At 51.1% G+C, this 26011-nt stretch overlaps 1 protein-coding gene across 6 annotated transcripts in view; it reads left to right on the top strand.

The window, feature by feature from the left end:
* The first annotated feature begins 335 nt into the window (after positions 1-335).
* Positions 336-26011, top strand: part of TOX2 (TOX high mobility group box family member 2) — a 154581-nt gene continuing 128905 nt past the window's right edge. The window contains exon 1 of one of the 6 annotated variants that reach the window (XM_008016777.3): positions 336-474. In XM_008016777.3, coding sequence (XP_008014968.2) covers positions 376-474 — 99 coding nt within the window. In that variant the 5' untranslated portion in view covers positions 336-375. Of the gene's footprint in view, positions 475-600; positions 1280-1361; positions 1574-1604; positions 1702-26011 lie in introns of those variants that run through there. The other 5 variants (XM_008016770.3, XM_073006462.1, XM_008016817.3 and 2 more) reach the window with 5 other exon arrangements.

The following is a 26011-nucleotide window of genomic DNA, read 5'->3' as shown; positions in this document are numbered from 1 at the left end:
GGGAGGGGTGTCGTTCGGGCTTCTCTCTCTCCTCACCGTGGGTGGCGAAAGGCGGGACGAAAAAGCGCCGTCTGGACAGGCGTGCCCACTCAGGGATGCAGGGCCGGGCGGGGGACCCAGCGGCGACCCAGCCCGGAGGACGGACCTCCCCGCCCCGGCCTGGGCCCCGGGGCCCCCGGGCCCCCGGCCCTAGGCAGCGCCCGAGGCCGGAACAATAGCGCGCGCGGGCGGGGCGGGGGCGGGGGCGGGGCGCTCCTCTGGGCACCGCCCCCGGCCCGCCCCCCGCGCTCGCAGTCCCGCTCGCACACTGGCTCCCACCCGCCGCCCGCCCAGGCACTGCCCGCGGGAGCCGCCGCCGCCGCCGCCGCGCCCGCCATGGACGTCCGCCTGTACCCCTCGGCGCCCGCGGTGGGCGCGCGGCCCGGGGCCGAGCCGGCCGGCCTGGCGCACCTGGACTATTACCACGGCGGCAAGGTAGGCGGGGGCGGGCGGGGGTCCCCGGCGGGCGGGGCCGGAGTCACCTGGCAGCTCGGGACGCGGGCGCTCCAGGGGTCCCACGGGGCCGCGCACATCAGCCCCGCCGACGGGCACTGGCGGCTCACATCGATCCCCTCGCGGCCAAGCTCACGCCCTGAGTTGTTGGGATTGCGGGCAGAAGTCATCCCGACAGCCACCCGTGCGACGACACAGTGGCCCCTCACTCACGTCCCACTGACAGCCTCGCAGTCGTTCACAAGCTCACAAGCTGACACAGTGGCCCACGGCCACACGCAGTCGGCCAGGCAATGCTCACACGGTCCCGCCGTCCCACGCAAGTCACCCTGACAGTCACTTATACACAACGACACCCAACGACTCACCCGCGAACAGTCTTACCGCCACAGACGAGTCACCCACGGACGCTCCGATGCCCCACACACCGTGACATGCCCTCACCCGCTGTCACACTCAGGCACAACGGGGGACAGTCACACAAAGAAGTCGCTCGACAGTCACACGCTCGCAGCCACAACGCCTCACCCAGGCGCACGCTGTCACACACAGCCACCCCGCTGGACGGTGAGCCTCAGACACAGATGGTCCTGACGGCCACACAGCCACACGCGGTCACACCCAGGAACGGCCACACCTCGGTCATCCACAGTCGCGCGTCGAGGTTTAACTTCTCAGCGCCGCTGCACACTAATTGGGCAGTTTACTAATTGGCAGTCACTGCCCGGCGGGACCTCGGATTCCGAGTAGGCGGCGGCCAATCGAGGCCTGTCCCCTCCCGGGAACGGTGAGCCGGCGTCCCTCCAGGCTGGGGCTGTAGTGCGGGACACCCTCCCTCCTGCATGTTTCCAGGATCTCCTCCCCCTACCCCAGCCAGGTTCCCGCTGCGCTGCGCCGGGCGCGTTCCCAGCGATGGAGGCTTGCGTGCCTGGAACCCCGAACCCGAGGCGTCAGGTCCCACTGCCCCGCCTGGCCCAGCCCGGATGGGCTGGGTGCCTCTGTGCAGTCCGCGTCCCCTTCGGTCGCCGGGGAGGGAACTTTCAAACTTAGTTAGGAAGCCAGACTGTCCGCGCGTCCGCCGGTAGGTGCGTGGGTCCCGGGCCGGCTGTAGCCAAGCGCGGCTTTTCGTCACTCGGAGCCCGGATTGAACAGCGCGCGTGGGTTTCCCGTGGCCCCAGAGCAGACGCGCGGGCTCCGTGGCGATGCGGGGTGAGTGCGCGTCCAGTGACTGGATCGGCGCCCCCCAGGGTCTCTCCTCAACCTCGCAAGCTTTTCGTCAGGCCCCTGGTAGTGGGGATGCGGCAGGAGAGGGGCGTCCTGGCGCGTATCCGGGGGCCTCCCGGGCTGGGCCTCCGGGAGTGCGCCCTCAGGCCCTTGGGGAGCGGCTTCTGGCAGAGCCTCCCCGCAATTCGCCAGGGGCGGGAAGAGTCCAGGCCGCTAGGGTCTGCGCGGTGTGGGGCGGTGGTGGGCGACAAATGAGGTCTCGCGAAGAGTGGGGGTGGTTCTCTTTTGTCCAGTGACCTGCAAAGTTAGAAGCCGAAGAGGGGGGATGGTAGCCTCAGGAGAAGGCCTGGAGCTGCTTCCAGCCTGATGGAGGAGAAATAGATTAAAAGTAGCAAGTGGAGTTTTCAGGGAGGAGAAGGTTGGGTGTGGGGGCAGCTGGTCTGTCTTCTGCCCTTGGCTCTGTTATTTTTCAAAACGTGAAGTTGGCGAGGTAGGTTACAGCCTCTGGTTTGCGGGTGTGGGTGGGCTGGGCATTTGTGCCTCAAAGTCTGAGTGGGTAGGGGCTTAGCCTGGAGCGCTGCGTTTGAGGGTGGTGTTTCTATAAATCTTGCCAGGGTGGGGCTGTCCCAAATAGGGGGCTTTTGAGGCAGGACTCAGCCGAGGTCCCTGCTTTATTACGATGCTCTGTAAACCTCTGACTCAGCACCAGAACCTGTGCGAATCTCACCGGGAAGGGCCGGCAGGGAGGGAATGAGAAGCCAGCGATTCTGGTTTCTTTCTGTGTGGGATGTAGGACCCCTGGCCCATAGCTGAGGATGTGTCTAGAGTGGGGTGGGGCAGGGATGGGGGTGGGGATGCAGCTGAGCCACTGAATAGGTGAAAGGAAGGTCTGAGTTTGCACTGGGATGTGAAACCTGCTACTCAGTCCTTCAGGCTAGAGCAGGGTGAGGCGGGAGGGGAGAGGTCACTATACTCAGCTAGGGGCTAGAGGTGTTTTGGTAAGGGATTCCCTAGTGGGCATGGCCTTAGTGGTGGTGCTTGGCGGGTAGGACCAGGCGGTGACCGGGAACTCCCCTTTTCTGGCTCAAGAAGTGGATGGGAAGGGGTTGGGGAGGGAAATGCCCAAGCTCCACCTTTACACTAGTCACTATCAAAGCTAGAGGGGACACTGAGGCTCAGGGTGCAGTAGTGACCACACTTGGGGCCTGCAGGCCTGGCTGCATCCACACATTGTGGGGTGGACACACCCACACATGGGGGGCTCTGTCCCTGGAGCCCAGTTGAGGCTCGTTGCACAGGGAGCCAGGCTTTATATACATAAGGGCAAGCATTTGCCTAAGCGATGCCCGACAACTATGGGGCAGTTGACCTGGAAGGGCTCTTGGCGACCGTCCCCTTGGCGACCATCCCCTTGGCGACTGTCCCCTTAGCGATCCTCTACACAGAGATTCCCAGCCTCTTTAAACCAAAGTCACGAACATTGGTTGTTCTTTCGGTATCTTTTGTTTGAGAAAATACACACTAATGAAAAGCTGTTATGGTTTTATTTTTGCTTTGAAATAGATGTGTATTTTATTAATCACAATATTAGCATGCAGTAGAAAAACAGCTTACCAGGTATCAATAAGACTCATTACTATTTAATGTAATAAAGGTGCTTTTTGAGCATAGGGATTTGTGGCCCCATGGCTCCCATAATCTGTGGGTCCATGCTAGGAACCATTGGTCTCCTTCTTCTTTGCATTACAGAAGGGGAAACTGAGTCACAGAGGAGCGTACTCACAGATTACACAGCAAGTAAGGAGCAAAGATGAGGCCTGAGCCCAGGTTTGACTCCCAGCAGAACACTTGTTTGGCTTTTTTGCAAGTCTCTGTCACGGTTTAGGGGTTTAGAGCCTGTAACATCTTTCTTAGGGTAACTATGAACTCCTGGTTCAGATTTTGGCAAGGCATCTTACCAGGCTGGGGGACAGCTGGGGGATCCCTGCTCAACTATGGCAAACTAATGTAAACTGGCTATTGGAGCTTGGCAAGCCTTGGTTCAAATGTCCGTTTGTTGCTTAGTGACCTAGGGCAAATGATTTTTAGCTCATTTTTTACTGAGATATGATTTACATACAATAACATGAAGATTTTAAGTGTACAGTTCCATGAGTTTTGACAAATATTAACACTCATGTAACTAACATCCCAGTCCAGATAGAGAAAGAACATTTCTGTCATCCCAGAAAGTTCCCTCACAACCCTTTGTAGTCAGCACGCCCTATGCCCATCTCCAGAGGCCACTACTAACCTGATTTCTGTTACCAATGCTTTCTTTAAGTTCAATTTAGGTATATTAACCATGTTTAAGTTCTAGAACTTGATATGCAGCATAAACATTTGTGTGTCTGTCTTCTTTTTGCTCAATATAATGTCTTCAACATTCATCCAGGTTGTTGCATATATCCATAGTTTGTTCCATTTAATTGCTGAGTAATATTATATTGTATACATGTAATACAATTGGTTTATCCGTTCACCTGCAGGTGGACATTTGGGTTTGTTTCCGAGTTGGAGCTATTATAAGTAAAGCTGCTGTGAACATTCTTGTACCAGTCTTTTTGTGGGCAGGGAAAATAATTTAATATCTCTGAGTCTTGGTGTTCTCTCAACAACATTGCCTACCTCTGAGTTTCAGGAGGGTTAAGTGAGGTGACACAGGTTAGGACAGTTCTTGGCACATACCAGCTACTAATTAGATAACAACAATATCAACCATCTGGGGCCATTCCAGGAAGAGGCTTAGCATCTCTGTTCCAGCATCCTTCATCCCTGGACTGAAGGGATGAAGGCCTTCATCAAGGCCAACCTGGGTGCCACCTTCCCCATGTGGTGCTTCACAGCCAGCAAACTTCTCTTTCCTTCCAGGCTTCCCCAAGAACTGGTACTGCATAGGATGTGGCATGTTCTGCCATCCATCATTCTACCAGCAATATTTATTGAGCACTTCTTGGTGCTAGGCACTGTGCAAGGCAACTGATGCTGCAGCAGTGAACAAAAGTCACTCAAATCACTGCCCTCTGGAGCTTATCTATCAGTGTGAGAAGTCATAAATATATGGGTGAAATATATGCTATCATGATTGTTTGGAATATGACTTTTGGAGAAAAATGAAACAGGAAAGAGAGTTGGGGGTCCCAAGGCCTGGAGCTGGTTTGTGATTTTAAATAGGGAAGTTGAGGAAGGCCTTGTGGTCTAGAATAGTGTTTCTCAAATCTATGTACACATGAAGAATCATCTGGCAAGATTTTTTCAATATTTTATTTTATTTTAAGTTCCCAGATACATGTGCAGGATGTGCAGGTTTGTTACATAGGTAAACGTGTGCCATGGTGGTTTGCTGCACCTATCAACCCATCACCTAGGTGTTAAGCCCTGCATGCATTAGCTATTTATCCTGATGCTCTCCCTCCCTCCCTCCCTCCCCCATCCCCTTGACAGGCTCTAGTGTGTGTTGTTCCCCTCCCTGTGTCCCTGTGTTCTCATTGTTCAGCTCCCACTTATAAGTGAGAACATGCGGTGTTTGGTTTTCTGTTCCTATGTTAGTTTGCTGAGGATAATGGCTTCTAGCTCTATCTGTGCCCCTGCAAAGGACATGATCTTGTTCCTTTTTATGGCCGCATAGTATTCCGTGGTGTATATGTACCACATTCTCTTTATCCAGGTTAACACTGATGGGCATTTGGGTTGATTCCGTGTCTTTTGTCTGGCAAGATTTTAAAAACAGATTCTTGGGCTCCACCCCCAGAGATTCGATTCAGTTGGTCTGGCATGGGGCCCTAGGAATTGGCATGTCTAATGAGCTACCCAGGTGATGTTACTGCCCATCCAAGGACCACACTTTGTGTAGCAGTTGTTTGGTTGTTTGTGTACAGGCTTTTGTGGGCTCCTGGCAGGCAGGAATTCTGCCCAGCACCTGGCATGGTGCCTGACTCATAATTGCTCAGTAAATATGTGCTGGTGGGTGAAGGATTCAACTTCCCACCCACACAGCCCTGGGCACAGCATCCTGTAAGGATGAGATCTGGACGAGCTTGGTTAATGAACGATTGGAGGCCCTTTTTGACAAAAATTCATGAAGTGGGGTTAAACTACGGACTTGATCTGGACTTGACCTGCGTGAGGCCTGCCCAGCATCCTTGGTGGGTGAGATTCCGCAGCTCCTTTCTTCAGGGGCACAGGTGGCTGCTAGGGAGTCCCATGGAAGGTACCCTGGGATGGGTGGGCTTAGAGCTGAGATGGCTGGTCCCAGGAAACGCTAGATGGATGTCTGCATCTCTGCTAGGAAGCTCTCATTTACTTTCCATCTAAACATGTTCCCGGTAGCTCCTCCCCCAACCTGTGCTGGAGGCTCCTCCAGGAAGGACCCCAGGACTTTTGCATGGTAGGACCAGCAGCCCAAGCCTGGCACTGCTGCCCCTAATCTGCTGGGTGACTTTGAGCCTGTCAGTGCCCTTCTTTGGGCCTCTGTTTCCCTGTGTGCAAAGGGAAGGCAAATCAGTGACCCTCAGCCTAGAGGGATGGTGTGGGGGTGGGAATATAGTGAAATAAAGGCTGAGAACGCCCTTTCTAACTGTGGAGGGTGCACTGGGAGGGAATGCTGGTGGGAATGGTGCTTTTTGAGGAGATGGGCCTGCTATGCTTGAGAGGACAGGAACCACTGTGTCTGCCTTTACTTTTGTATTCCCAGTGCTAGCCTGACACATAGATGCTCAGCAAATATTTGTAGAATGAATGAATGAATCTAGGGCTTGCCAGTTGTAACCTGTGGCTTGAGGAACTTAGCATCTGTCTGGCTGTTGTCATCTGAAGACTTTGTGGGGCACAAGGAGTCCAGGTCAGGACAGGGCAGAGGCGCAGAGTCTTTGGCTGACCTTCCATTCCTAGAGGAGCTTTCCAAAGTGGGCTCAGAGGACAGAGCCTGGCAAACAGAGCAGCCTGTAGACGGGAAGAGGAGCTGAGCCTGCATGAAGGGCAAGGTCCTGTGCCTCCCCCTTGGTCCAGGGATCCCCCTGCTGTGTGGCTTCTTGCCCCATGTGACTCTGTAGGGCAATCTATTTTGCTTCTCTGATTTCCTGGAGATATGAAGGCAGCATGGTTTGTGGAACCTGGCAGGCTTGGGTTTGAACACTGCCTTCACCACCATCAGGGTGGGCAAGTTATTTAACCTCCCTAGACTCAGTCTCCTCATCTGTAAAATGGGGACATTGACATCTCCCCTTCGGAGCCAGAGGGTTGGAGATCACGTGTGTGTAGCACTTGGCCCCAGCAGGAAATGCTTTCATTTTCATCCACAAAGAGCAGCCCAACTGAAAGTTAAAATGTGAGAGGAACTTGCTTTTCTGCACCAGCTGCTGGAGGATGCCCCACAGCTGCCCCGCCATGTTCTTCTTCTTCTTTTTTTTTCTAGAGACACAGTCTTGCTCTGTTGCCCAGGCTGGAGTGTAGTGGTACAATCATAGCTCAGTGCAGGCTCAAACTCCTAGGCTCAAATGATCCTTCTGCTTTGGCCTCCCGAAGTGCTGGGACTGCAGGCATGAGCCACCACTTCTGGCCCTGGCTGCTGGCAGTCCCAACATCGGATGCTTCCCTGTCTTGGTCCTAGACCTGATTTTCCTGAGCCTCTGGGTTGAAGGAGTCTCTTATTGAAGTGTCCGGAATTATGAATCGGGAGAGAGTTGCTCATTTCCTTCACCTTCTGTTACCTTCTTGAATCTGTGTAGCAGAGAAAGTGGGTTTTGGAGGCAGAGAAATTGGTTCAAATCACAGCTGCACCATCCACGGGCTTGGGCAGGTGACTTTATACTCATCACTTAGCTGCTCAGGTCTCAGTTTTCTTATCTGTACAAGGGGACAGAAATGCCTGCCTTCTGTTGTTGCTGTGAAGATCAGATTAAAGTAATCGGTGTGGAAGTTCTGTCTAATCTAGAGTGCTGTTTCCCAGCCTCGGCGCTACTGACATTTTGGACCTAATAACTCTTCGTTGTGGGAGTTGTTGCATGCATTGTAGAACGTTTAGCCGTATCCCTGGGCCCTACCGAGTCGATGCCAAGAGCATCCCCCTTCCCCGAGTCGTGACAACAAAAATGTCTCCAGAGTTTGCCTCTGGTTGAGGACCAGTGATGTGGGAAGAAAGTGTAGCACAAGTAAACTAGAAGTTAGTGGTGAAGGGAATTGCAGCGCCGCCGCAGGGCCCGTGCTTTCTGGCCAGGGCTTCAGTCCACTGTCTCCCTTCAGTAATCCTATATCCAAGGGGTTGATAGTCATCTTATTTACATAGATTCAAACCTACAGGGTGATTTTTCAGCATGGTTTGGGAGCAACAGTAAAAACATATGGTAAGTGATTATTAACCTAATGAGTTGTGATAAATTGTAATTTGATATCTTAGTGAAACGATGTTGTATGACACAGGATAATACATTTTGATCAATTTCCCTGATATTTAAAACTTGCTACTGTACAGTTGCTAATTCTGGTGCCTGCTGGCATGAGCAACCTGATTGTGGTTTTTCAATATTTAATGGCCTGTTTACTGCTGGGTTTCCCAGATGTTCAACAGGTTTTTATTGAGTGCCTACTGGGTGCTGGGGATTCAGCGCTGTCGTGGAGGCTCAGTGACTCCATAGAAAAGTTTTATTTACTGGGTGAATGGCTATGTGGATTTATGATCAATTGGCTCAAAATGCAGAGTAATAATTAAATATAAAATTGGCTGAGCAGTGCCAATGCCAGGAGTGTGGGAAGGTTTCACAACGGCAGAGTCTTACAGGAATGCCCGGTGGGCTATCCGGGGGCATGTAGAGTGGCAGGGGGTGTTCCAGGCAGAGGGAGCAGCCATTGCAGGGGTGGTTTGGGGATACTGTAAGCCTAAGGAGGGGAAACCTGCCTGTGTGGGAGTTGGGACATCAGCAGAGATGGTTATGAAGAGCCTTGCACCCCAGCCTGTGGGGCTTTAAGTAGAGGAGTGTGCCTGGAACCAGGGGTGCAGTGCAAAAGTATGGAATGCATCACGCTGCTGGATTCTGACCGTCCTCAACGACTGTCTCTTGGTCTTCTGCTGGTGGGAAGGTCTAATGACTTGCATTTGATTTCCCCCAGTAGCCTGCGATAGATACTCTGCTTCTCAAACTTTAGCCCACCAGAATCACCCGGAGCGCAGTTAAAACAGACTGCTGTGTTCCACTCCCAGAAGTTCTGACTCAGCAGGCCTGGGGAGGAGCTGAAAGTTAGCACTACCAGCAAGTCGATGGTGCTGATGGTGCTGGTCTGGGATCCACACTTAGAGAACCTCTGGTCTAGACTAGAATGTGGCAGGATTGTCCTGCCTTAACTGAGGACAGTGGGGATGTATTGCTGGCCTGGGGCATGGAGCCCTGGTGGGGACATGGTTAGGTGTCCTTCTCAAGCCCCTTGGTGGGTCATGGGGAGAGTCTTCTTCACCATGGGGAGAGTCTCACATTGGGTTGCCTGGAAATGGACTCTGAGATGGAGAGTTGCTCATGGAAGGTTTGTGTGGGGAAGTTGCCTGCGGTGAGGTGGGTGGAAGGGGTGCACCTGCGGGGGACACAGGAGGAAACATGCTTGGGCGGGGGAGAAGCTGGCCTGTCCTGTCCTGTGGATCTGATGAATGCCATCCCACAGGGAGCTCTGGCGCTATGGTGGCTCTTCAGTGTTGCCCCAGACGGAGATGAGGGTACTGCCCAAGCCTTTGACTGCTGCATCATCCGGTCATTTCAGCATAAGTGAGAGGCCTAAAGGTGAACAGCAGGCAGTTGCCTTGGGCGAAGGAGTTCACTGCAGCAGAGGGCAGTCCCATTGAAGGGCGAGCTGCAAGCCCAGCCGCTGATATTCCTGGGGTTGGGGGATGAGCATATGGAAGATGGCCAGGGAGTACCACTGTGACCATCTCAGGGAGATGCATCCTCAGGGAGAAAATGCACCTTCCTTTTGGTTCCCAGGAAGTCACGGGCCAGCATGTGGATGACTTTTAGTGACTGTCACTCACTTGCTCAAGGTTCTTCTTTGTGTCATGAAGTGAGAGAGATGTGTCACCTGCTCCGCGTAGGAAAGGCAGGATAGTTACTTTTTGGGTCCAAGGGAAGACGAATGGTAATTAATGGAGTTTTTAGGGGCTTAAAGATGCTCTACTCCAGGGTGGGATTCCAGAGTCCTTGCACTAAGCTGTCACATATCTTCCTGTCTGTTAGGGAGGACTCCAAGGAGCTTCTGGGCCATGCTTAAGGAGGTCACCTCTGGACAAGAGCCCGGGCTTTCTCTTTGGGCTGGAGTCCTGTCTAGTTCAACAAGAGGCCGTCTGCCCTGCCCAGCCTCAGTGCAGGTCAGTGTCCCTGGCTTTGCCTTTCACCTTCACTGAGCTCCCAGGAAGCTCAGAGGCAAAGGAGTGGGTCACCTTTAGCCATAACGTAGGCTATTGTGGTGTGGCTACCGTTCATTAACTCACTCCCAACTGCACTTCACTTTCTACCATTTCCCCCTTTCTCTTGAGTCCTGCCACTCTTTTAGTTTTTAAACATTGGTTTTGCTCCTTGTAAGACACACAGAAGTATTTTAGAAGAGGAAAGACACAAGTGAAGTCCCTGTCACTCTCTATCCCTCTCCCTTCTCCACACACAGCCGTGTGTCCCAGGGTATCCACTGAAAAGGGTGTGGAGGGTATACTTCCCATCAAACCCTTTCTTCAGTTCCTTACTTTTAATACATTCGTTGTTTTTATTTCTGTAATCATTTTTTTTTATTTTCCTGGAATTCTGAATTTCTTGATTGATCTCATCTCATCGTGGTCTGTTCTTTCATGGATATGTGACTATCCTGAATCTCTTTGAAGATGGTAATTCGATTTTTAAAAAAGTGGTCTTTGTTTCCTGCATTTAACTCTGTTTTATTAGTGGTTCTTCTGTTCGCTTTTAGGCCTCTCTTTTATGCTGATATTTTCTACAAAAGCCTGGTGATTCTTGGTTGACATTTAAATTTGTAAATGGGAGGGGGGGTCTAGATCTGTCCTGTGGTTGCAAGTTTCCTCAACACGGGTGGAAGCCATGACTGCGTGGGTGGGCAGTGTGGATGCTGAGTAGAAACGCCCTGCATGTGCTGTGTGAGTGCAGACTCTATTGCAGTGTGGAATGAGCCTACAATGTCCTTGGGGGCCTCTTTGTCCCTCAGGTAGGCCAGCAGTTACCCCCAGGGCACTGGTGCACTTTTCCACAGGAGGGAGTCTCCCAGGAAGATTTCTCATTTCAATTAGAGAATTCTTGTCCTTGGCATTAGCCTGGGGGCAAAACCAACAAACAGCTTCTCCCAGGGCTTTCGACAGACGCAGGGGTCCCAGCGCAGGCTTCCTCTCTCTGGGAATGTTCTGGGGTTCAGTTAGGTGTTGTGTGCCGGTTTGTTAGTACTCACAGGCTTCGCTGTCAGTCTGTTTCTTTGACTTCTTAGTTTTAGCAATCTCGTAATGTTTCTGATCCCAGCCTTTTCTTATTTTCTTATGTGCCTTAAGTCTTCCTAAGAACTATGCTGGGCACATTTGTCCCCATTTTTTAGGTGAGAAGACTGAGGTCCAGATGAATCAAGTAACAGATGGGTGGCAGAGGAGGTTGTTAGGCAGAGCTAGAATTTGGCCCGAGCTTGCTTGCCAGCTGTCAGGGTGCCAGGGGGAGCTCACTTCCTCCTGCTGCAGGGGTGGAAGAGTGGATCGCTGGTCCCTTGTCTTAGAGCGCCTTTACATCACAGCTAATTAAAATGTGCTTATGTCGAAGCTGGGCCTAATTTGCAGGAATGATTTAGAAACTTGTTGGAAATGAATCGATTCAGTAGTATAACCCAGGGTCAATCCCATGCATACATTTTCTTGTTCCATCATGCTGTGTTTTGACTTGAACTTTGTGATGTGGAAGATGGACCCTGGGCTCTTTATGTCTCATTTATTCTGTAAATATTTCCTGTTTACATTATTTAGGAAGGTCTCTCACCCCCACTCTCATGCTTTCTCTGTTCTCTATGTCCACCTGAGATGGAAGTTCATTTTTATGCAAACCCAGATGTTGGATCCAGATGTGACTTTGAGTTTGATGGAAGTGCCTGGGTTCATATCCTGACACTTATAAGCTGTATGACTTTGGACCTGTCACTTAGCCTCTCTGAGTCATGGTTTCTTCACACAATCACATTTGCATCTCAGGTTGGTTGGTGGTTAGGTCTATGGGAGAGCAAGTAAGTCTTCCCGTCCCTCATTTCTTCCTCCAGGCACTGTTTAGGTCAACTGGGCCCTCTGTAGAACAGTGAGTATAGACCCAATACTAGGTTTTAGTGCCTTTATAAATTATACAGTCTAAGGAGCTTTTCAGTTCAGGATCGGTGTAGCGCTTGTTGCCATTGGGACTGTCTCTTTTCTCTCCTGTATCAGTTCCCTTCTTTCTCACTGCAATTCCCACAGGGAGTTTTTAAGGACCGATGAAACATTCAGACTCACAAGATGAACATAGGGGACACTTGGCACCAGTGTCCTCGAAAGATTTGGGACACAGCCTGACACAGCCTGCCAGCAAGGCACGTGAGCTGTTCTCTTCTGCACGAGTAATTCTTGCAACAGTCTCTGCAGTGGTCCACGAAGGTGACCAGGAGCTATTCTCTTTGTTGCCCCCTCCCTCCCAGGATCTAGTTCAAGTGCAAAGGGATGAGATACACAATGGGTGGCTGTGGGAGTCACCCTGGCTTAGAAGCCTTATTCTCCCAGCAGCCATATCCATTGTAACAATTCCCTAGGCTTAGCTCCAAGGACCTAGGGACATGTCAGGTACAAATGTCACTGCATCTAGGAAAACCCAAAGTATGGCTTCTTTTTCAGATATTTATAACTTATTTATACTTCCTCCCAGTTCAAATGCAACTTACCAATCAGGGATCATTTTTACCATAAGCAGAGTTGCCTGGTAACATAGTTAACATCCCACCTTCATCAGGTTTCCAGGAAAGTTAAGCTCTGCAATTAACAAAGGTGAAATTATCTTGCAACAAGGAAAAGGGTTTGGTTAACCCTTTCTTTCCCCGGTATTCATCATCTTCCTTTTTTCCCCTGTGGGCTGGTATTTTTGGCATCTCTTTTGGAAGGACGAATGGAGTCCTAAATATATTCCACACTGTGTACATTTTCTGATTGATCTATATAACACACACACACCCACACACACACCCACACACACACACGCCGGGAGATATGCTTTGGACATACTGGCCTGGGATCAAATCTTGGCTTTGCCACCTATGAAGAGTTAAATTTTTTCCTTCCTTCCTTCCTTCCTTCCTTCCTTCCTTCCTTCCTTCCTTCCTTCCTTCCTTCCTTCCTTCCTTCCTTCCTTCCTTCCCTCCCTCCCTCCCTCTCTCCCTCCTTCATACAGCCATCCAAAGAGCATGTACTGCCTGCTGTATGCAAGGCTTTGTGGTAGGTGCCAGGCAGGAACAGGTGATAAAGACATGGTCCTTGTCCTTGAGAAGCATGATCTTATTAGAGAGACAGAAATAAACAATTTCAAATGTGTGTGGCAAGCATTATGTTGAAGCAGCACAGGAGAGTGTGGGACCCCAGGCTAGGCTGGGGACAGTCAGGGAAGGCTTCTCAGAGGACGGGACACTTGCCTGTGCTTGAAGGTGAGTAGAACTTGGCCAGGTGAAGAAGGTAGGGAAAAGCATTCCAGGTAGAAGGAACAGCATATGCAAAGGCATAGCAGGGGCTGAGAGTGTCAAGAGGTGAGGCTGAAGATGGGAGCCAGGGGCATTTGGAAAGCTATTTATTATCTCTGATTTCAGTTTTCTCACAAAATGTGATGAGCAATGCTTACTTGTTTATGAAATTAAATGAGGTAATGATGTATGTTTAAGCACCTGGTGTAGTTAGCTTCAATTCCCTTTCCAAATCTGTCTACAGATGCCTAAGAGCCAGGCTTTGATTTTAAATGAGAGAAGGAATAAAAAGCACTGGAGGGCCTGGCCGCCCACTTGCACAGTGCAGGTTTCCTCCAGCTGCTCTCGTGTTGGTCGCTTTATTGCTCCTTTGGACGGAGCACTAAATGTCTGCACGCCGACCTGGATTATGTCCTTCAGGATCAGCGAAGCACATCATTGTGTTTTCTTAATGGCTCGATGCTAACAGCAAGTCACGGCCTGTTGAGGTGTCCTCTGGGACAATTTTTCATCTGCCTATGGCCATGCTTCGGTCTGACGCTCTGTCAACACGCCCTGTCATTTGCTGCTTTGTCTTGCTTTGCCGAAAGGTGGCCACCTCCCACATGCCAGCGGGGGAAACTTAGCTTTCCACGGAGTCTGGAGACATTTACTATCCAGTGACCAAAGGTCAGGATGAGCTGAGGAGCCATGGTGGCCACCATTGATGTCTTTATGATGCATAAATTGGATCCTGTCTCTTCTCCATAAAAACCTGCTCAGTGGGGCTGGGCGTGGTGGCTCATGCCTGTAATCCCAGCACTTTGGGCGGCAGAGGCGGGTGGATCATTCGAGGTCAGGAGTTTGAGACCAGCCTGGCCAACATGGTGAAACCCCGTCTCTACTAAAAATACGGAAAAAAAAAATAGCTGGGCATGGTGGCTCGCGCCTGTAATCTCAGCTACTTGGGAGGCTGAGAATCACTTGAACCCTGGAGGCGGAGGTTGCAGTGAGCTGAGATCATGCCACTGCACTCCAATCTGGGTGACAGAGTGAGTCTCAAAAAATAAAAAATAAAAAAAGGTGGGGAGGAACCCACAAAGCTGCTCAATGGCTTTCTGTTGCAGCTTGATGAACTCTGACAAACCTAAATCATATCTTCTTAGGTTTCTGCTTAAAGCCTTCCAGTGTCTTACCCTGGTGAGTAGATAACATCCAACTCCTCCTTTGGCCCATAAGTCCTCACATAAGCTTGCCCCTGTCTGCATTTCCAGCCTCTGTTCTAGGCACCAGGCTTCATGCTGGGAACATGGTGATGAGCAAAGTCAGAGTCAGTCCCCCTCAATGACTCCATTCCAGTCACCTGGCCTTCTTGCTATTTCTTAGACCCGCTGTGTTCTTTTGCACTTGGGGGCTTTGCACATGCTCTTCCCTTTGCCTGGAATGTTCTTGCCCTCATTCTTCACATGGTTAGCTCCTGCCCAGCTTCAGCTTCATCCTCATCTTCCCAGAGTCTGACTTGCTCATCTGTGCAGTTATCTCGCTTTTTCTCTGCCATAGCCTCTGAGCATTTTTATTTTTTAATTTTTAATTAATTAATTAATTTTTTTGAGATGGAGTCTTGCTCTGTCACCCAGGTTGGAGTGCAGTGGTGTGAGCTCAGCTGACTGTAACCTCCACCTCCCAGGTTCAAGCGATTCTCCTACCTCAGCCTCCCGAGTAGCTGGGATTACAGGCACCCACCACCATGCCCGGCTAATTTTTATATTTTTAGTGGAGGTGGTGTTTCACCATTTTGGCCGGGATGGTCTCAATCTCCTGACCTCGTGATCCACCCGCCTCGGCCTCCCAAAGTGCTGGGATTCCAGGCGTGAGCCACCGCGCCTGGCTGCCTCTGAGCATTTTTCTTTGTGGCATCATATATCTGTGAAATTATTTGGTTGCTCCCCCTTCAGTATAATAAACTTTAAGAAGCAATAGGCTCATGCTTATTTTGTTTACCACTGCGTCCCCATGGTGTCTGATCTATAGTAGGTGCTCAGTAAAAAGTTGTTGAAAGATTGAACAAGTGAATGAGGCAGGTTATATTTTTCAGAGATGACCACCGTAACATAGCCCAGGCTGTGTTTCTAAGAATAATCCACTCACCCTCTCTGGGCCTCACTTACCCTGTTTATATGTTGTTGCCAGGAGGATTAAACACATACATGTGAGACACAGTGTTTGGGGCCTGCAGGTGTCAATCCATGCGAATTTTAGAATTCTTATTGTAGAAACATTCCAGGACTATCTTCAGCTGAGCCCAAGGAGGAAAGTTGAGATGTGACTCAAGAGAGATGATGTTTGAAATCCTTGTCTTCATGGCTTTTAATCAATGCTTGACCCTTTTGGGCAAGGGCTGGCAGATGCAGCCCATTTTGTCCCCTTCCCATCTCCCTGGGAATGATGACCTTGCCTTTGTCAGGAGGGAGGCATCACTCCCAGTTGCTTGGGCTGGGGTATCTGGGGCACAGTTGGCCTGGCCTTCAGAGATAATAAAATCTCTGTTCAGCCTGTGGGGATGTTTCTGTTGAGCAAGCAGGACTTTTTGGTGGCTTCTCTCCTAAAGTTATCACTCCTCTTTTAAAAAAAAAAAAATTAAACTGTAAATTATGAACACTGTGTTACCTGCCAGAAAGTTTAGGAAATGAGGGAAATCACCTGTTATGATCTCACGGTGCAGATTCAAGGGCAGTGTTTGACACTTTGCCTTCTTAATACTCAAGGCTTGCACACTGCATGGCCCTACCACGGTCCACTGGAAGCCCCTTACCCATCGCTTTCTTTCTACCTATTCCTGATGTTTATTGTTTATGCCCTTCTCTCCTTCCTCCTCTATCCCATTCACTAGAATATCAGCTTTGCAAGTGTGGGGATCTCTATTGTTTGCTCATGGGTGGAGCCTTCAGAGCGACTCTGACTGCCAGGCCTCTGGTTTTAGTGTTTCCCACCCAGCAGGCAAACTCCTACACACACATCTTTTTTTTTTTTTTTTTTTCTGTAAAAGACAGAGGCTTGCTCTATTACCCAGGCTGGATTGCAGTGGTACAAACATGGCCCACTGCAGCCTCAACCTCCTAGGCTCAAGCAATCTTCCTGCCTCAGCCTCCTGAGTAGCTGGGACTACAGGCACGGGCCACTACACCTGACTAATTTTTAAATTTTTTGATGAGGGGTCTCACCATGTTGCTTAGGCTGGTCTCCAACTCCTGGGCTCAAGTGATCCTCCCACCTCAGCCTCCCAAGTAGCTGGGACTACAGGCGTGTGCCACTACGCCTGGCTAAACATGCACGTCTGTTAAATTTCTGCTCAAGTCCCATCCCCTCCTGGAGGCCTTCACTGCTGTCGTCCCCTTTGCTACTGCCCTTCTTATCCAGCATCTGTGACACTGTGGGCTCCCTGGGGCTGGGCTGCCCAGTGTCGCCAGGAGACATGGCCTTCGGAGGCCATGTCTGGGCGCTTGGACTTTGACTTGAGAGCAGTGGGAGTCATGGAGGTGTGCTACATTTTAGAAGAATCTTTGTAGTAGTTCTGTAGGGGGAAATATTGGATGGGGCAAGAGTGGAGGCAGGAGAATAGTTGGGAGGTAGTGCCTGTGGTTCAAGGGAGAATTGATGATGGCTTGCGGCCACGCTATCCAATAAGGTAGCCAGTAGCCCTACGTGTGACTCTTTTCATTTAAAATACGGGAAAATAAAACAAAATTTAGTTGTTTCACACTACTATATTTGGAGTACTCGCTAGCCACATATGGGTATTTTAGCCCCTATTGGGCAGTGCAGATACAGACATTTCTATCCCTGCAGAAAGTTCTGTTGGTCCACTCTGGCTTGGACTGTGGTGTTGGAGTGGAAATGAAGAGAAGGATGTGGGAGGTAACAGGAGGGAAGATGTATGCAGTTTGGGGTTGAGTTGGGTCTGGGGTATGGTGGAGAGTGGGGTATCAAAGAAGACTCAGGAAGTAAAATTTCTGGGTCCAAAAAGAGTGAGCATTTTTATGGCACCCGATTCATGCTGACCTGTCATTTTCCAAAAGGGTCACCCCCACTCCCCAGAAGCACGAGAAAGTGCCCATTTTATCCTGCTCTCCTGGCGCAGCTTATTACCTTTTAAAAACCCTTCCATTGTGTGTATACCTCTTGCCAAATCTGCCTTCATTTAGGTCTAGCATGTGGACCCTGAGGTCTTTGTGATTGGGGACTTATATGTATATTAATGCAGATTTCAATAAAAAGAGTTATGTTTGCCATTGTGGTACGGTCTGATGCTGTTTAAATGCCTTTGGTAATATCTTCAATCAGACAGCAAATAAAAAACAGGAAAGTTAGTAATAAAAAATGAATTAGGACGATTAGCAAAAGGTGAATCGCTTCCCTCCTCAGGCAACAGGCAAAGTTGACGGAGCTTTGCAGGGTGCCTCCTGTCCAAACACACGCCTGGATTATTGCAGCCTTCGGGGCTGACTCTGGGGTCTTCTCTGCACATAGGACTTGGTTATTGCATTTAGTTTTGCAAAGGTCATGGACATCCCCTCAGAGGGGCTTTGAGGGGCTCACACCAGGATTGGGGGCTCACACCCTGGGGTGGGCTAAAGACAAGGGGTTGGAGAGGGGTTGATGCCCTCCCTGCCATTTCTGACTGAGGGCAGGTCAGCAGCTTCTTCCTCTAAGCAGAGACATCAGTGGGCCTTGCTCCCCTCCACGTATCCTCCAGGGGCCTGGACAAATCTCATCCACCTCTCTTTCTGACACCTTCCCCGGGAGTGCTTTTGGGGAACCTTTCCTAGCTGTCTGGTGGCCAGGGCAAAGTCCCTTCAAGAAGAAGTAGAGGCAAAGGCTGTAATTGACTAATGCAGACCCTGAGGCACCAAAGAGAAACAGAATTCTAGTGATCAAGTATGGTCACTAGAGGTTAGAGCTCAAACCGGAAGGGTGAGAAGCTTCTACCTGGGTAATGTTGGGGATCACACTCACCTGGAGCAAAGGGGACCATGTTGACCCCCACAGGTGGTGGTCAGGTGGTGAATGTCTCCATTACCTGGCTCATTTCTGTAGTTGATGGTCAAGTTTGGATAATGTCTTAGCTCAGTGGGGCTCAGGTAACAGAATACCAGAGATTGAGTGGTATTTATTATTTCTCACAGTTCTGGAGGCTGGGAAGTCCAAGATCAAGGCATGGCAAATCTAGTGTCTGATGATGGCCCACTTCCTCATAGACAGCCCTTGTTTCACTCCAGCCTCACATGGTGGAGGGAGCCAGCTAGCTCTCTGGGCTCTCGTTTATAAGGCACTGTTCCTCATCAGGAGGGCTCTGCGATACCATCAGGATTTCAACATGTGAATTTTGGGGGGGACACAGCATTCAGACTGTAGCAGATAACATGCATATTAGCAATACGATTGCCATGAGAGAGGAGTGGGTTTGGTTAATACCCAGGTTAGTTGGCTAATCCCCGCAGAGGGCTGGTAACTGCCTACCTCAAACCAGTGCATCTGAAATGGAAGAGCACCCTGAAGGGTCTTGTGAGAATGCAGATTCTGATTTGATAGATCTGGGGCAGGTCCAAAGATCTGGCATTTTAAACAAGGCCTAGATGATGCTGGTCAGAGGGCTACGATTTGAGAATCGAGGCATTTGTGGTAGGCTGAGATTCTAGAAGCAGAGCCTGAGGCAAGGGTTCTTGTGCGAGAAGTTCGGTGGGGAGTGCTCCCAGGAGAAAGGGAGCAGGCCCTGATGCAGGAATGTTACCAGGAAGTGCCTCCCATCTGGAGGCTGGGGTGGCGCCTCTGCACTCCACATATCAATTAGTCATTGGCCATGGGCTGCTCAGGAGGGGGAGAGGTATCATGCCTCCTGTGCCATCTCCCAGCAGGTGTTTCTCCAGAGGGAGCAGCTGTGGACAGCTGTGGGCATCAGCACTCAGCCCCTGGGGAGTGGGTGCACAACCTGAAAGAGGGGTTCTGGGTGGAACTCCTGGTCATCCAGTCACAGTATCTTTGCCTGAGGGTGGCCTTGAGGAGGGTGGACTGGGAGGCAGGACTCGGGCTCCAGTGTGGACTCTGCTGTGTCCCCTGGGGTGGCCGCTTCTCCTCTCTGGGAGCTGCATGTGCTGCAGGCTCACAAGGTGATGGTTGTGGTTGGTCCTTTGTCCTGGTCCTCAGACTGTGATGGAGGCTGAGGGTGGGGATTGGGGGAGGGTTTGCACAGGAAGAGGCAGCTCTTATTTCAGAGCCCAAGGTCAAGGCGGGCGGGGGGGAGCGGGGAGAGAGAGAGAGAGTACCCCTGAGGCCTGCAGTGTTCAGGGAGGGCTTCCTGGCAGAGGGAACCTTTAGGCGAGACCTCCAAGAGTAGGAGGAGAACGTAGAGGAATGGGGAAGGGCAGAGGCATTTATTTAGTATCCATCATAGGATGGGTATTTCACTTATGTTATTTATTTAATATTCACAACAATCCTATTTAGACAGCCACCTCCGCTGTGCAGGTGAGGAGCTGAAGTTTGAGAGGTAAGGGCACTGGGCCGGAGTCACAGTGGGATTGGAACCCAAACCTGCTTGCCAGGAACATACTTTCTCTTCCTAAGGGACCACACCACATAGGGAGAGGGTGTGTGGAAAGGGGAGGGGAGCTGGCGGCCTTGGGAATTACTGCAGACCTGACTGGATAGGCAGAAGCTCGTATAGAGGGGCTAGGAGGACACTCAGTGCCAGGCTCTGGGGTTTGGATGCTGTACTGGGGAGCCATGGAGGGCTTTGGGGCAGGCGCGATGGTGCAGTGTCATACCCTCTGCCCTGGGACCCCCTTCCCAACCCAACTCTGAGCCACCTTCTCCACATTGTCCGCCCTCCCTGGATTCAGGCTTCGAGTGTGTGTGTGTGTGTGTGTGTGTGTGTGTGTGTGTGTGTGTGTGTGTGTTGGGGTGGCTGGAGTCCATCCTGCACCCTTGCTATAGATCATTTTTTGGACATTTGGGCTACTCCGGGCAAAGGTAATCTATTTTTGCTGTAAGTGTTTTGTGGGGCAGAGGCCAGGCCAAGCTGCCAGCAGCATCCCCGGAGTCATGCTCTGTCCAGGAATCTTGGTGACAGCTGGGTGTCTGGCCGCTGTGGTGAGCCTTCTTTCTCTCCCCTTCCCATGCAGCCAGCCCCATTCTGTGCACTGGTGCCTTGGGGGTGAATGGAGGAAGGAGCACAACTCATTATCCCAGATGAAGACAGACTGAGCTTGGGTGCGTCAGGACCTTGTGGGGAGGATTCGGTTCTGAATTATCTTCAGTCTTCTTCGCTCTGTTCTCCACCTTTGTGGCCTGAGTTTTCTCTCCCAGTCAAAGCTGGGAACATCCAACTCTTTCTCCGTCATCTTCCCTGTAAGCCTCTCTTGCACAGGATGTTATATAAGCTACAGTCACAGCTTGGAACCTGGCACGAGATGCTGATATCAAACATGGAAACTGTTAGTGCTAAGCAGTGATGTGGGGATAAGATGGTCGAATGAAAGGTACCAGCAGAGTGGGGGCAGGGACGAGGAGGAACTACTGTTTATTGAATACTTAACTATGTGCCAAGCGTTGTGCTAGGTGTCTTTTGTATACTATCTTATTTAACCCCTACAACAGCCCTGCAAGTTATGTATTACTATTACCATGCCACAAATGGGATACCTGAAGCTCAGAGAAACTTGCCCAAGGTCACACAGCCTGTAAGAAGCAGAGTGGATCTGCCTGTAATCCCAGCACTTTGGGAGGCTGAGGTGGGTGAATCATCTGAGGTCAGGAGTTCAAGACCTGCCTGGCCAACATGGTGAAACCCCGTCTCTACTAAAAATACAAAAATACAAAAAATTAGATGGGTGTGGTGGCGAGCGTCTGTAATCCTAGCTATTCAGGAGGCTGAGGCAGGATAATCGCTTGAACCCAGGAGGCGGAGGTTGCCGTGAGCCAAGATCGTACCACTGTACTCCAGCCTGGGCAATAAGAGTGAAACTCCGGGTGCGGTGACTCATGCCTGTAATCCCAGCACTTTGGGGGGCCGAGGTGGGTGGATCACCTGAGGTCAGGAGTTCAGGACCAGCCTGACCAACATGGTGAAACCCCATCTTTACTAAAAAGACAAAAAATTAGCTGGGCATGGAGGCGCATGCCTATAATCCCAGCTACTCGGGTGACTGAGACAGGAGAATTGCTTGAACCTGGGAGGTGGAAGTGGCAGTGAGCCAAGATCGCACCATTTCACTCCAGCCTGGGCAACAGGAGTGAAACTCCATCTCAAAAAAATAAATAAAATAAAATAAGAAGCAGAATGGATCATGAACCTGAATCCGTCTAGCTCTGAAGTCATGCTCTTTATTCTGCGCCACATATTCTTGCATGCACGGGGGTCTTTAGCTTCCTTTTGGAGACCCTTTCATGTGGTCCTCATTTAGACTCAGACCATTGACCCGAGAAGGCTTGGCATGGCGTATGTCATTCCCGCTGGTGGAGACAGGCAGACCTACCAACAGAGGTGAGTGCCCACCTTGTCCCAGCTCACGCCAATGTCACAGGCCGGCAGGCTCAAACTCACGGTCTGAACTTCCCTGATCCCAGCTGCTTCCCAGACCCCAAGAGGCTTTGTTGTTTTCAACCTGATGCTGAGTAGACCAGACACATGTTCTCTGGCTGTGAGCGTATCAGGGCAAATGCTCTTCTATTAGGTCCTGTCTCGGTTGTGTATTGCTGCACAGTAAGCCACCAGAATTAATGGCTTAAAACAACCATTTCGTTAAGCTCATGATTCTGTGGGTTGGCTGCAAGGCTTCCTGGCTAGGCTGGTTGTCTCTACAGGCTCTCCCTGCATCGTGGTCTGTTGGCCAGTGGCCTGGGAGTTGGGTGATCTAGGACAGCCTCCCTCGCATGGCTGGCAGTTTGCATGCTGCTGGCTGGGGGCTGGCTGGTTGTTGGCTCAGCTCCCTGCGTGATCTCCTGTCCTCCAGCAGGCTAGCTCGGGCATGTGCACCTGAGGCTCCCAGGCTCCTTGGTGCAGCAAGAAAGAGCAAACCCCAGTGTCCTGGTGCTTTTCAAGCCTCTGCTTGTGTCACATTTGCTGTTGTCCCATTTGTCAAATACAAGCGTATGGCCAAGTCCACATTCAAAGCATCAAGGGAGAACGATAAGAGGAGTGGCAACCTCACAGTGCCGAGGGCATGCATGCAGGACAGGAAGCTATGATTATGATTAGTGGTCATCTTTGTAATCTACATAGCTGCTCCCACTCTTCAGAAAGCAGACATTCATCGAGCCCCTGCTGTGTACCAGGCACTGTGGCAGGGACTCTGGGGTGAACAAGACAGGCCTCGTGCAGTGGGCATGTGGCCTCTAGTCTAGCCAGTGAATAATCACATGACACATAACGAAAGCAGAACAGGTGTGATGAAGGAGAGTCACCCAGGGCTGGGAGACCAGGCAACGGAGAGCATTGCGGGGACTGTGGGAAGAAGAGGAGTTGCTAGATGATGGGCACGGGGGAAGCATTCCAGACAGGGAAGAGCACGTGCAAAGGCCCTGTGGAAGGAGGGGCCCGGCACACTTGACCACCCTAAGAAAGTGCCAGTTTCTTTTAAGTGTTGGCAAGCTTGGGCTAAGAAGGGAACTTCTGGTTTGCAGAGGTCCCCTGAGCATTCCCGTGCAGTGCAGTCTCAGGAGTAAGGTAGCCGATACCTTCCCACAGGCAGCTCCTGGGTTTTGTGGGCTGGGATAGGAGACCCAGGAGAGATTGGAGCGTTGGGAAGGGTGTTGTGGGGACAGGGTTCAGCTTGAGGAAGGGGGAGGATGAAGCAAGGAAGGGTCAGTTGCGGAGGATTTGGGAGGACTGGTGTGTGAGGGAAGTGAGGGGGTTTGGACTCAGTCCTGCTGGCTGGTGGTCTTTGAACCGTGGATTGAGAATGAGGTGATCAGATGTTGGGGAGGCCCGTAGGGAGGGTGCACAGAGGAATGACTTGGGGACCCTCCCCAGCCACACCCCAGGTCTCCAACCCTAAGCCAGCCTCTATGTCCATATGCAAGGCTGGGAGGGCCATCCTGGGGGCAACTGGAGTACCGAGTCACCCTGGGGAGCTGCCTGCCCAGTCCCGTAAGCAGCCGTTGATGTTCCTGGAGCCTTCAACAGCTTCTCTCAAGGCAGATCAGGGGCTGTGGTTTTGGAAAAGGCCCAGCATCACTGGGTGCTGGAATAATGGTCATAAATGAAGCAGCACAGGTTGGAAAAATGGGAGGAGTCAGGAATGTGGGTCCCTGCTTCTCGCCAATGTCTCCATGAAACCGTGCAAGTAGCTGCGCAGTCCTGAGCCTCAGTTTTCTCATCTGGAAATAGGGCCAGCTCCCACCCTCCCTGGGTTAAGTGAAGAGGAAGCTTTGAGGGCTGTGAATGTCAGCACCTTCAGTCTACTGCTTGTGGACAATGCGGGGACCCCAGTGACTATGCGGGGGAGTAAAGCAAACTTTCCTCTTACCAGGACTTATGTCAATGGAACTTTCTTCCCAGAAATAAACAGAAACTGTGGCAACTGGGATACATCACGTGGACTGGCAACCTGTCCCAGTGATGGCCAGGAGAAGGGCCCGGCACAGATGCAGGCCCCACTCACAACTCCACCTGCTGTGGGATGACCCACCGGGACCCCTTAGCCCTCCCCTTCTGCCTGAGGTAGGACTGAGAAGTTCAGTCCTGACTTTGGATTTCCGTTCAACCTCAGATTTTACTATTACTTAATAATAAAATGCTTGTTCCGGAAAGCACGTCTCAAATGAGATAAGTTGAAGCAGTCCTGGCTCCCGCCGCATGTCCTGATGGGTGCACTAGGAGTTATGAGGATGCTACTGGAGGTGAGCACTGAAATGGCAGCAAATCTACTCTGAGAGGGAGGGTACTGAGCCTGTGAGCTCCTTCAGTCTTCAGACAGCCAGCGAGGTGGTGGCGTTAACACCCCACTTTACAGAGAGCCTCAGCTCTTTACCCAGGGTTCACAGCTAGTATTTGGGATCCGAACCTGCATCTTCGTGCCCCAGGACTTATTTCCACACTGGCTTTAGCTGAAGTGGAGGCCCAGCCACCACGTGGCAGGCAAAGAGCATTGGTCGCTCCCTGCATTGAGAAGGTGACTGGTCTGTGATGCCTGCCCCCAGCACAGTGGGCCCAGGCATGGTGGAGGGGTATCTGAGGCGGCTGTGAAGGCCAGGGAGTTTTCCAGCCCTAGTGTTCTGCCTTATGGCCTCCTTGTGCAGCTCTGGCAGGAGTGGGACAGGTGCCCTCGCTTCTGGAAGCATGGTCTTGCCTTAGCTGGGAGTTGAGGGTGGAGCTTCCTGGAGTTGCTGGCTTCACCTGCGTCTATAGCCATCCAGACAGGATACCAAAGCCCCAGCTTGGGTAACCCGCTTGTCTTTTGGAGCCCCAGTGTCCTCATCTGTAAAATGAGGAGATTAGTGAGTGCCTCAGGGACAGCGTAGCATGGTGGTGGTGGGCATGCCTGTTAGGTCCTAGGACCTTAGTTCCAATTCTCTCTGTGACCTCTCTGTGCCTCACTTTCCTCCTCTGTAAAATGGGGATAATAATTGCGTCTATTTAATTTGTGGTAAGGTTTGCACAGAGATTTCATCATATTGGAACTGGAGGAGTTGAGTAAGTAGAAAGGCTAAAACCTTGGTCTAGCTTCTGCCAATTTCTGGGCAAAAGCTGAAGTTAGCACAAAGTCAGCCCAAGCACACTCTGCTGCACTCAGAGTACAGTTCTGCTGCCGGAACCCAGCCGGGGGGAGGGTGTATATGTGTAGAGGATGGAAACTGATTAAGAATAGGATGGATGCCAAGACTAGTGAGGCATTTTAACAAAATGCGGCTGGAATGTGGCATTGTGTGTAAGTCCCACAAATGAATACATGTGGTGGGGCTGGAAGATGAGCGAGGGTTCATTTGGTGAGACCGTTCGTATAGTCAGACATGAGTTTAAACCGACCTTGCAGCTTAGAAGCTGTGTGACTTCAAGAGCTTCCTTAACGTCTCTGAGCCTGTTGGCACACCTGAAAAGAAAAACAACTCATTTCGTTTTGATTGTCTAAGGATTAAAGAGGTGACAGAAAGTACCAGTGCCTGGCACAGAGTAGATGCTTACTAAACACCCCAAGAGTGTCTTATGGGGTGCTTATGTGATTCAGTCGGTGCTGCTACTGAGTGACCACAGGGATATGCTCAGATATGCTGCAGAGGTTTCCTTCTATAGTTAAGGGGCAGGGAGTCATGCGCTGTATGAGACATTTTTCCTTAAGGAAAATGAAGTCATAGGACTTGTTCACCTGGATGGTGCAGTGCAGGGGTGTATGGGGCTTGCGGTACTGCAGACAAGTCCCTGGGACAGTGTGACTGAGGGATGGGGCCTTGCATCTAGGAGCTTGGTGCAGAGCTCAATCAATAACCTTAAAAGAAAACTGAAGCAGGAGAATGGTGCGAACCCGGGAGGCGGAGCTTGCAGTGAGCGGAGATGGCGCCACTGCACTCCAGCCTGGGCGACAGA

The sequence above is a fragment of the Chlorocebus sabaeus genome, chromosome 2 (assembly GCF_047675955.1).
Source record: "Chlorocebus sabaeus isolate Y175 chromosome 2, mChlSab1.0.hap1, whole genome shotgun sequence".
Classification (NCBI taxonomy): domain Eukaryota; kingdom Metazoa; phylum Chordata; class Mammalia; order Primates; family Cercopithecidae; genus Chlorocebus; species Chlorocebus sabaeus.
This window is presented reverse-complemented; position numbering and strand designations above follow the sequence as displayed.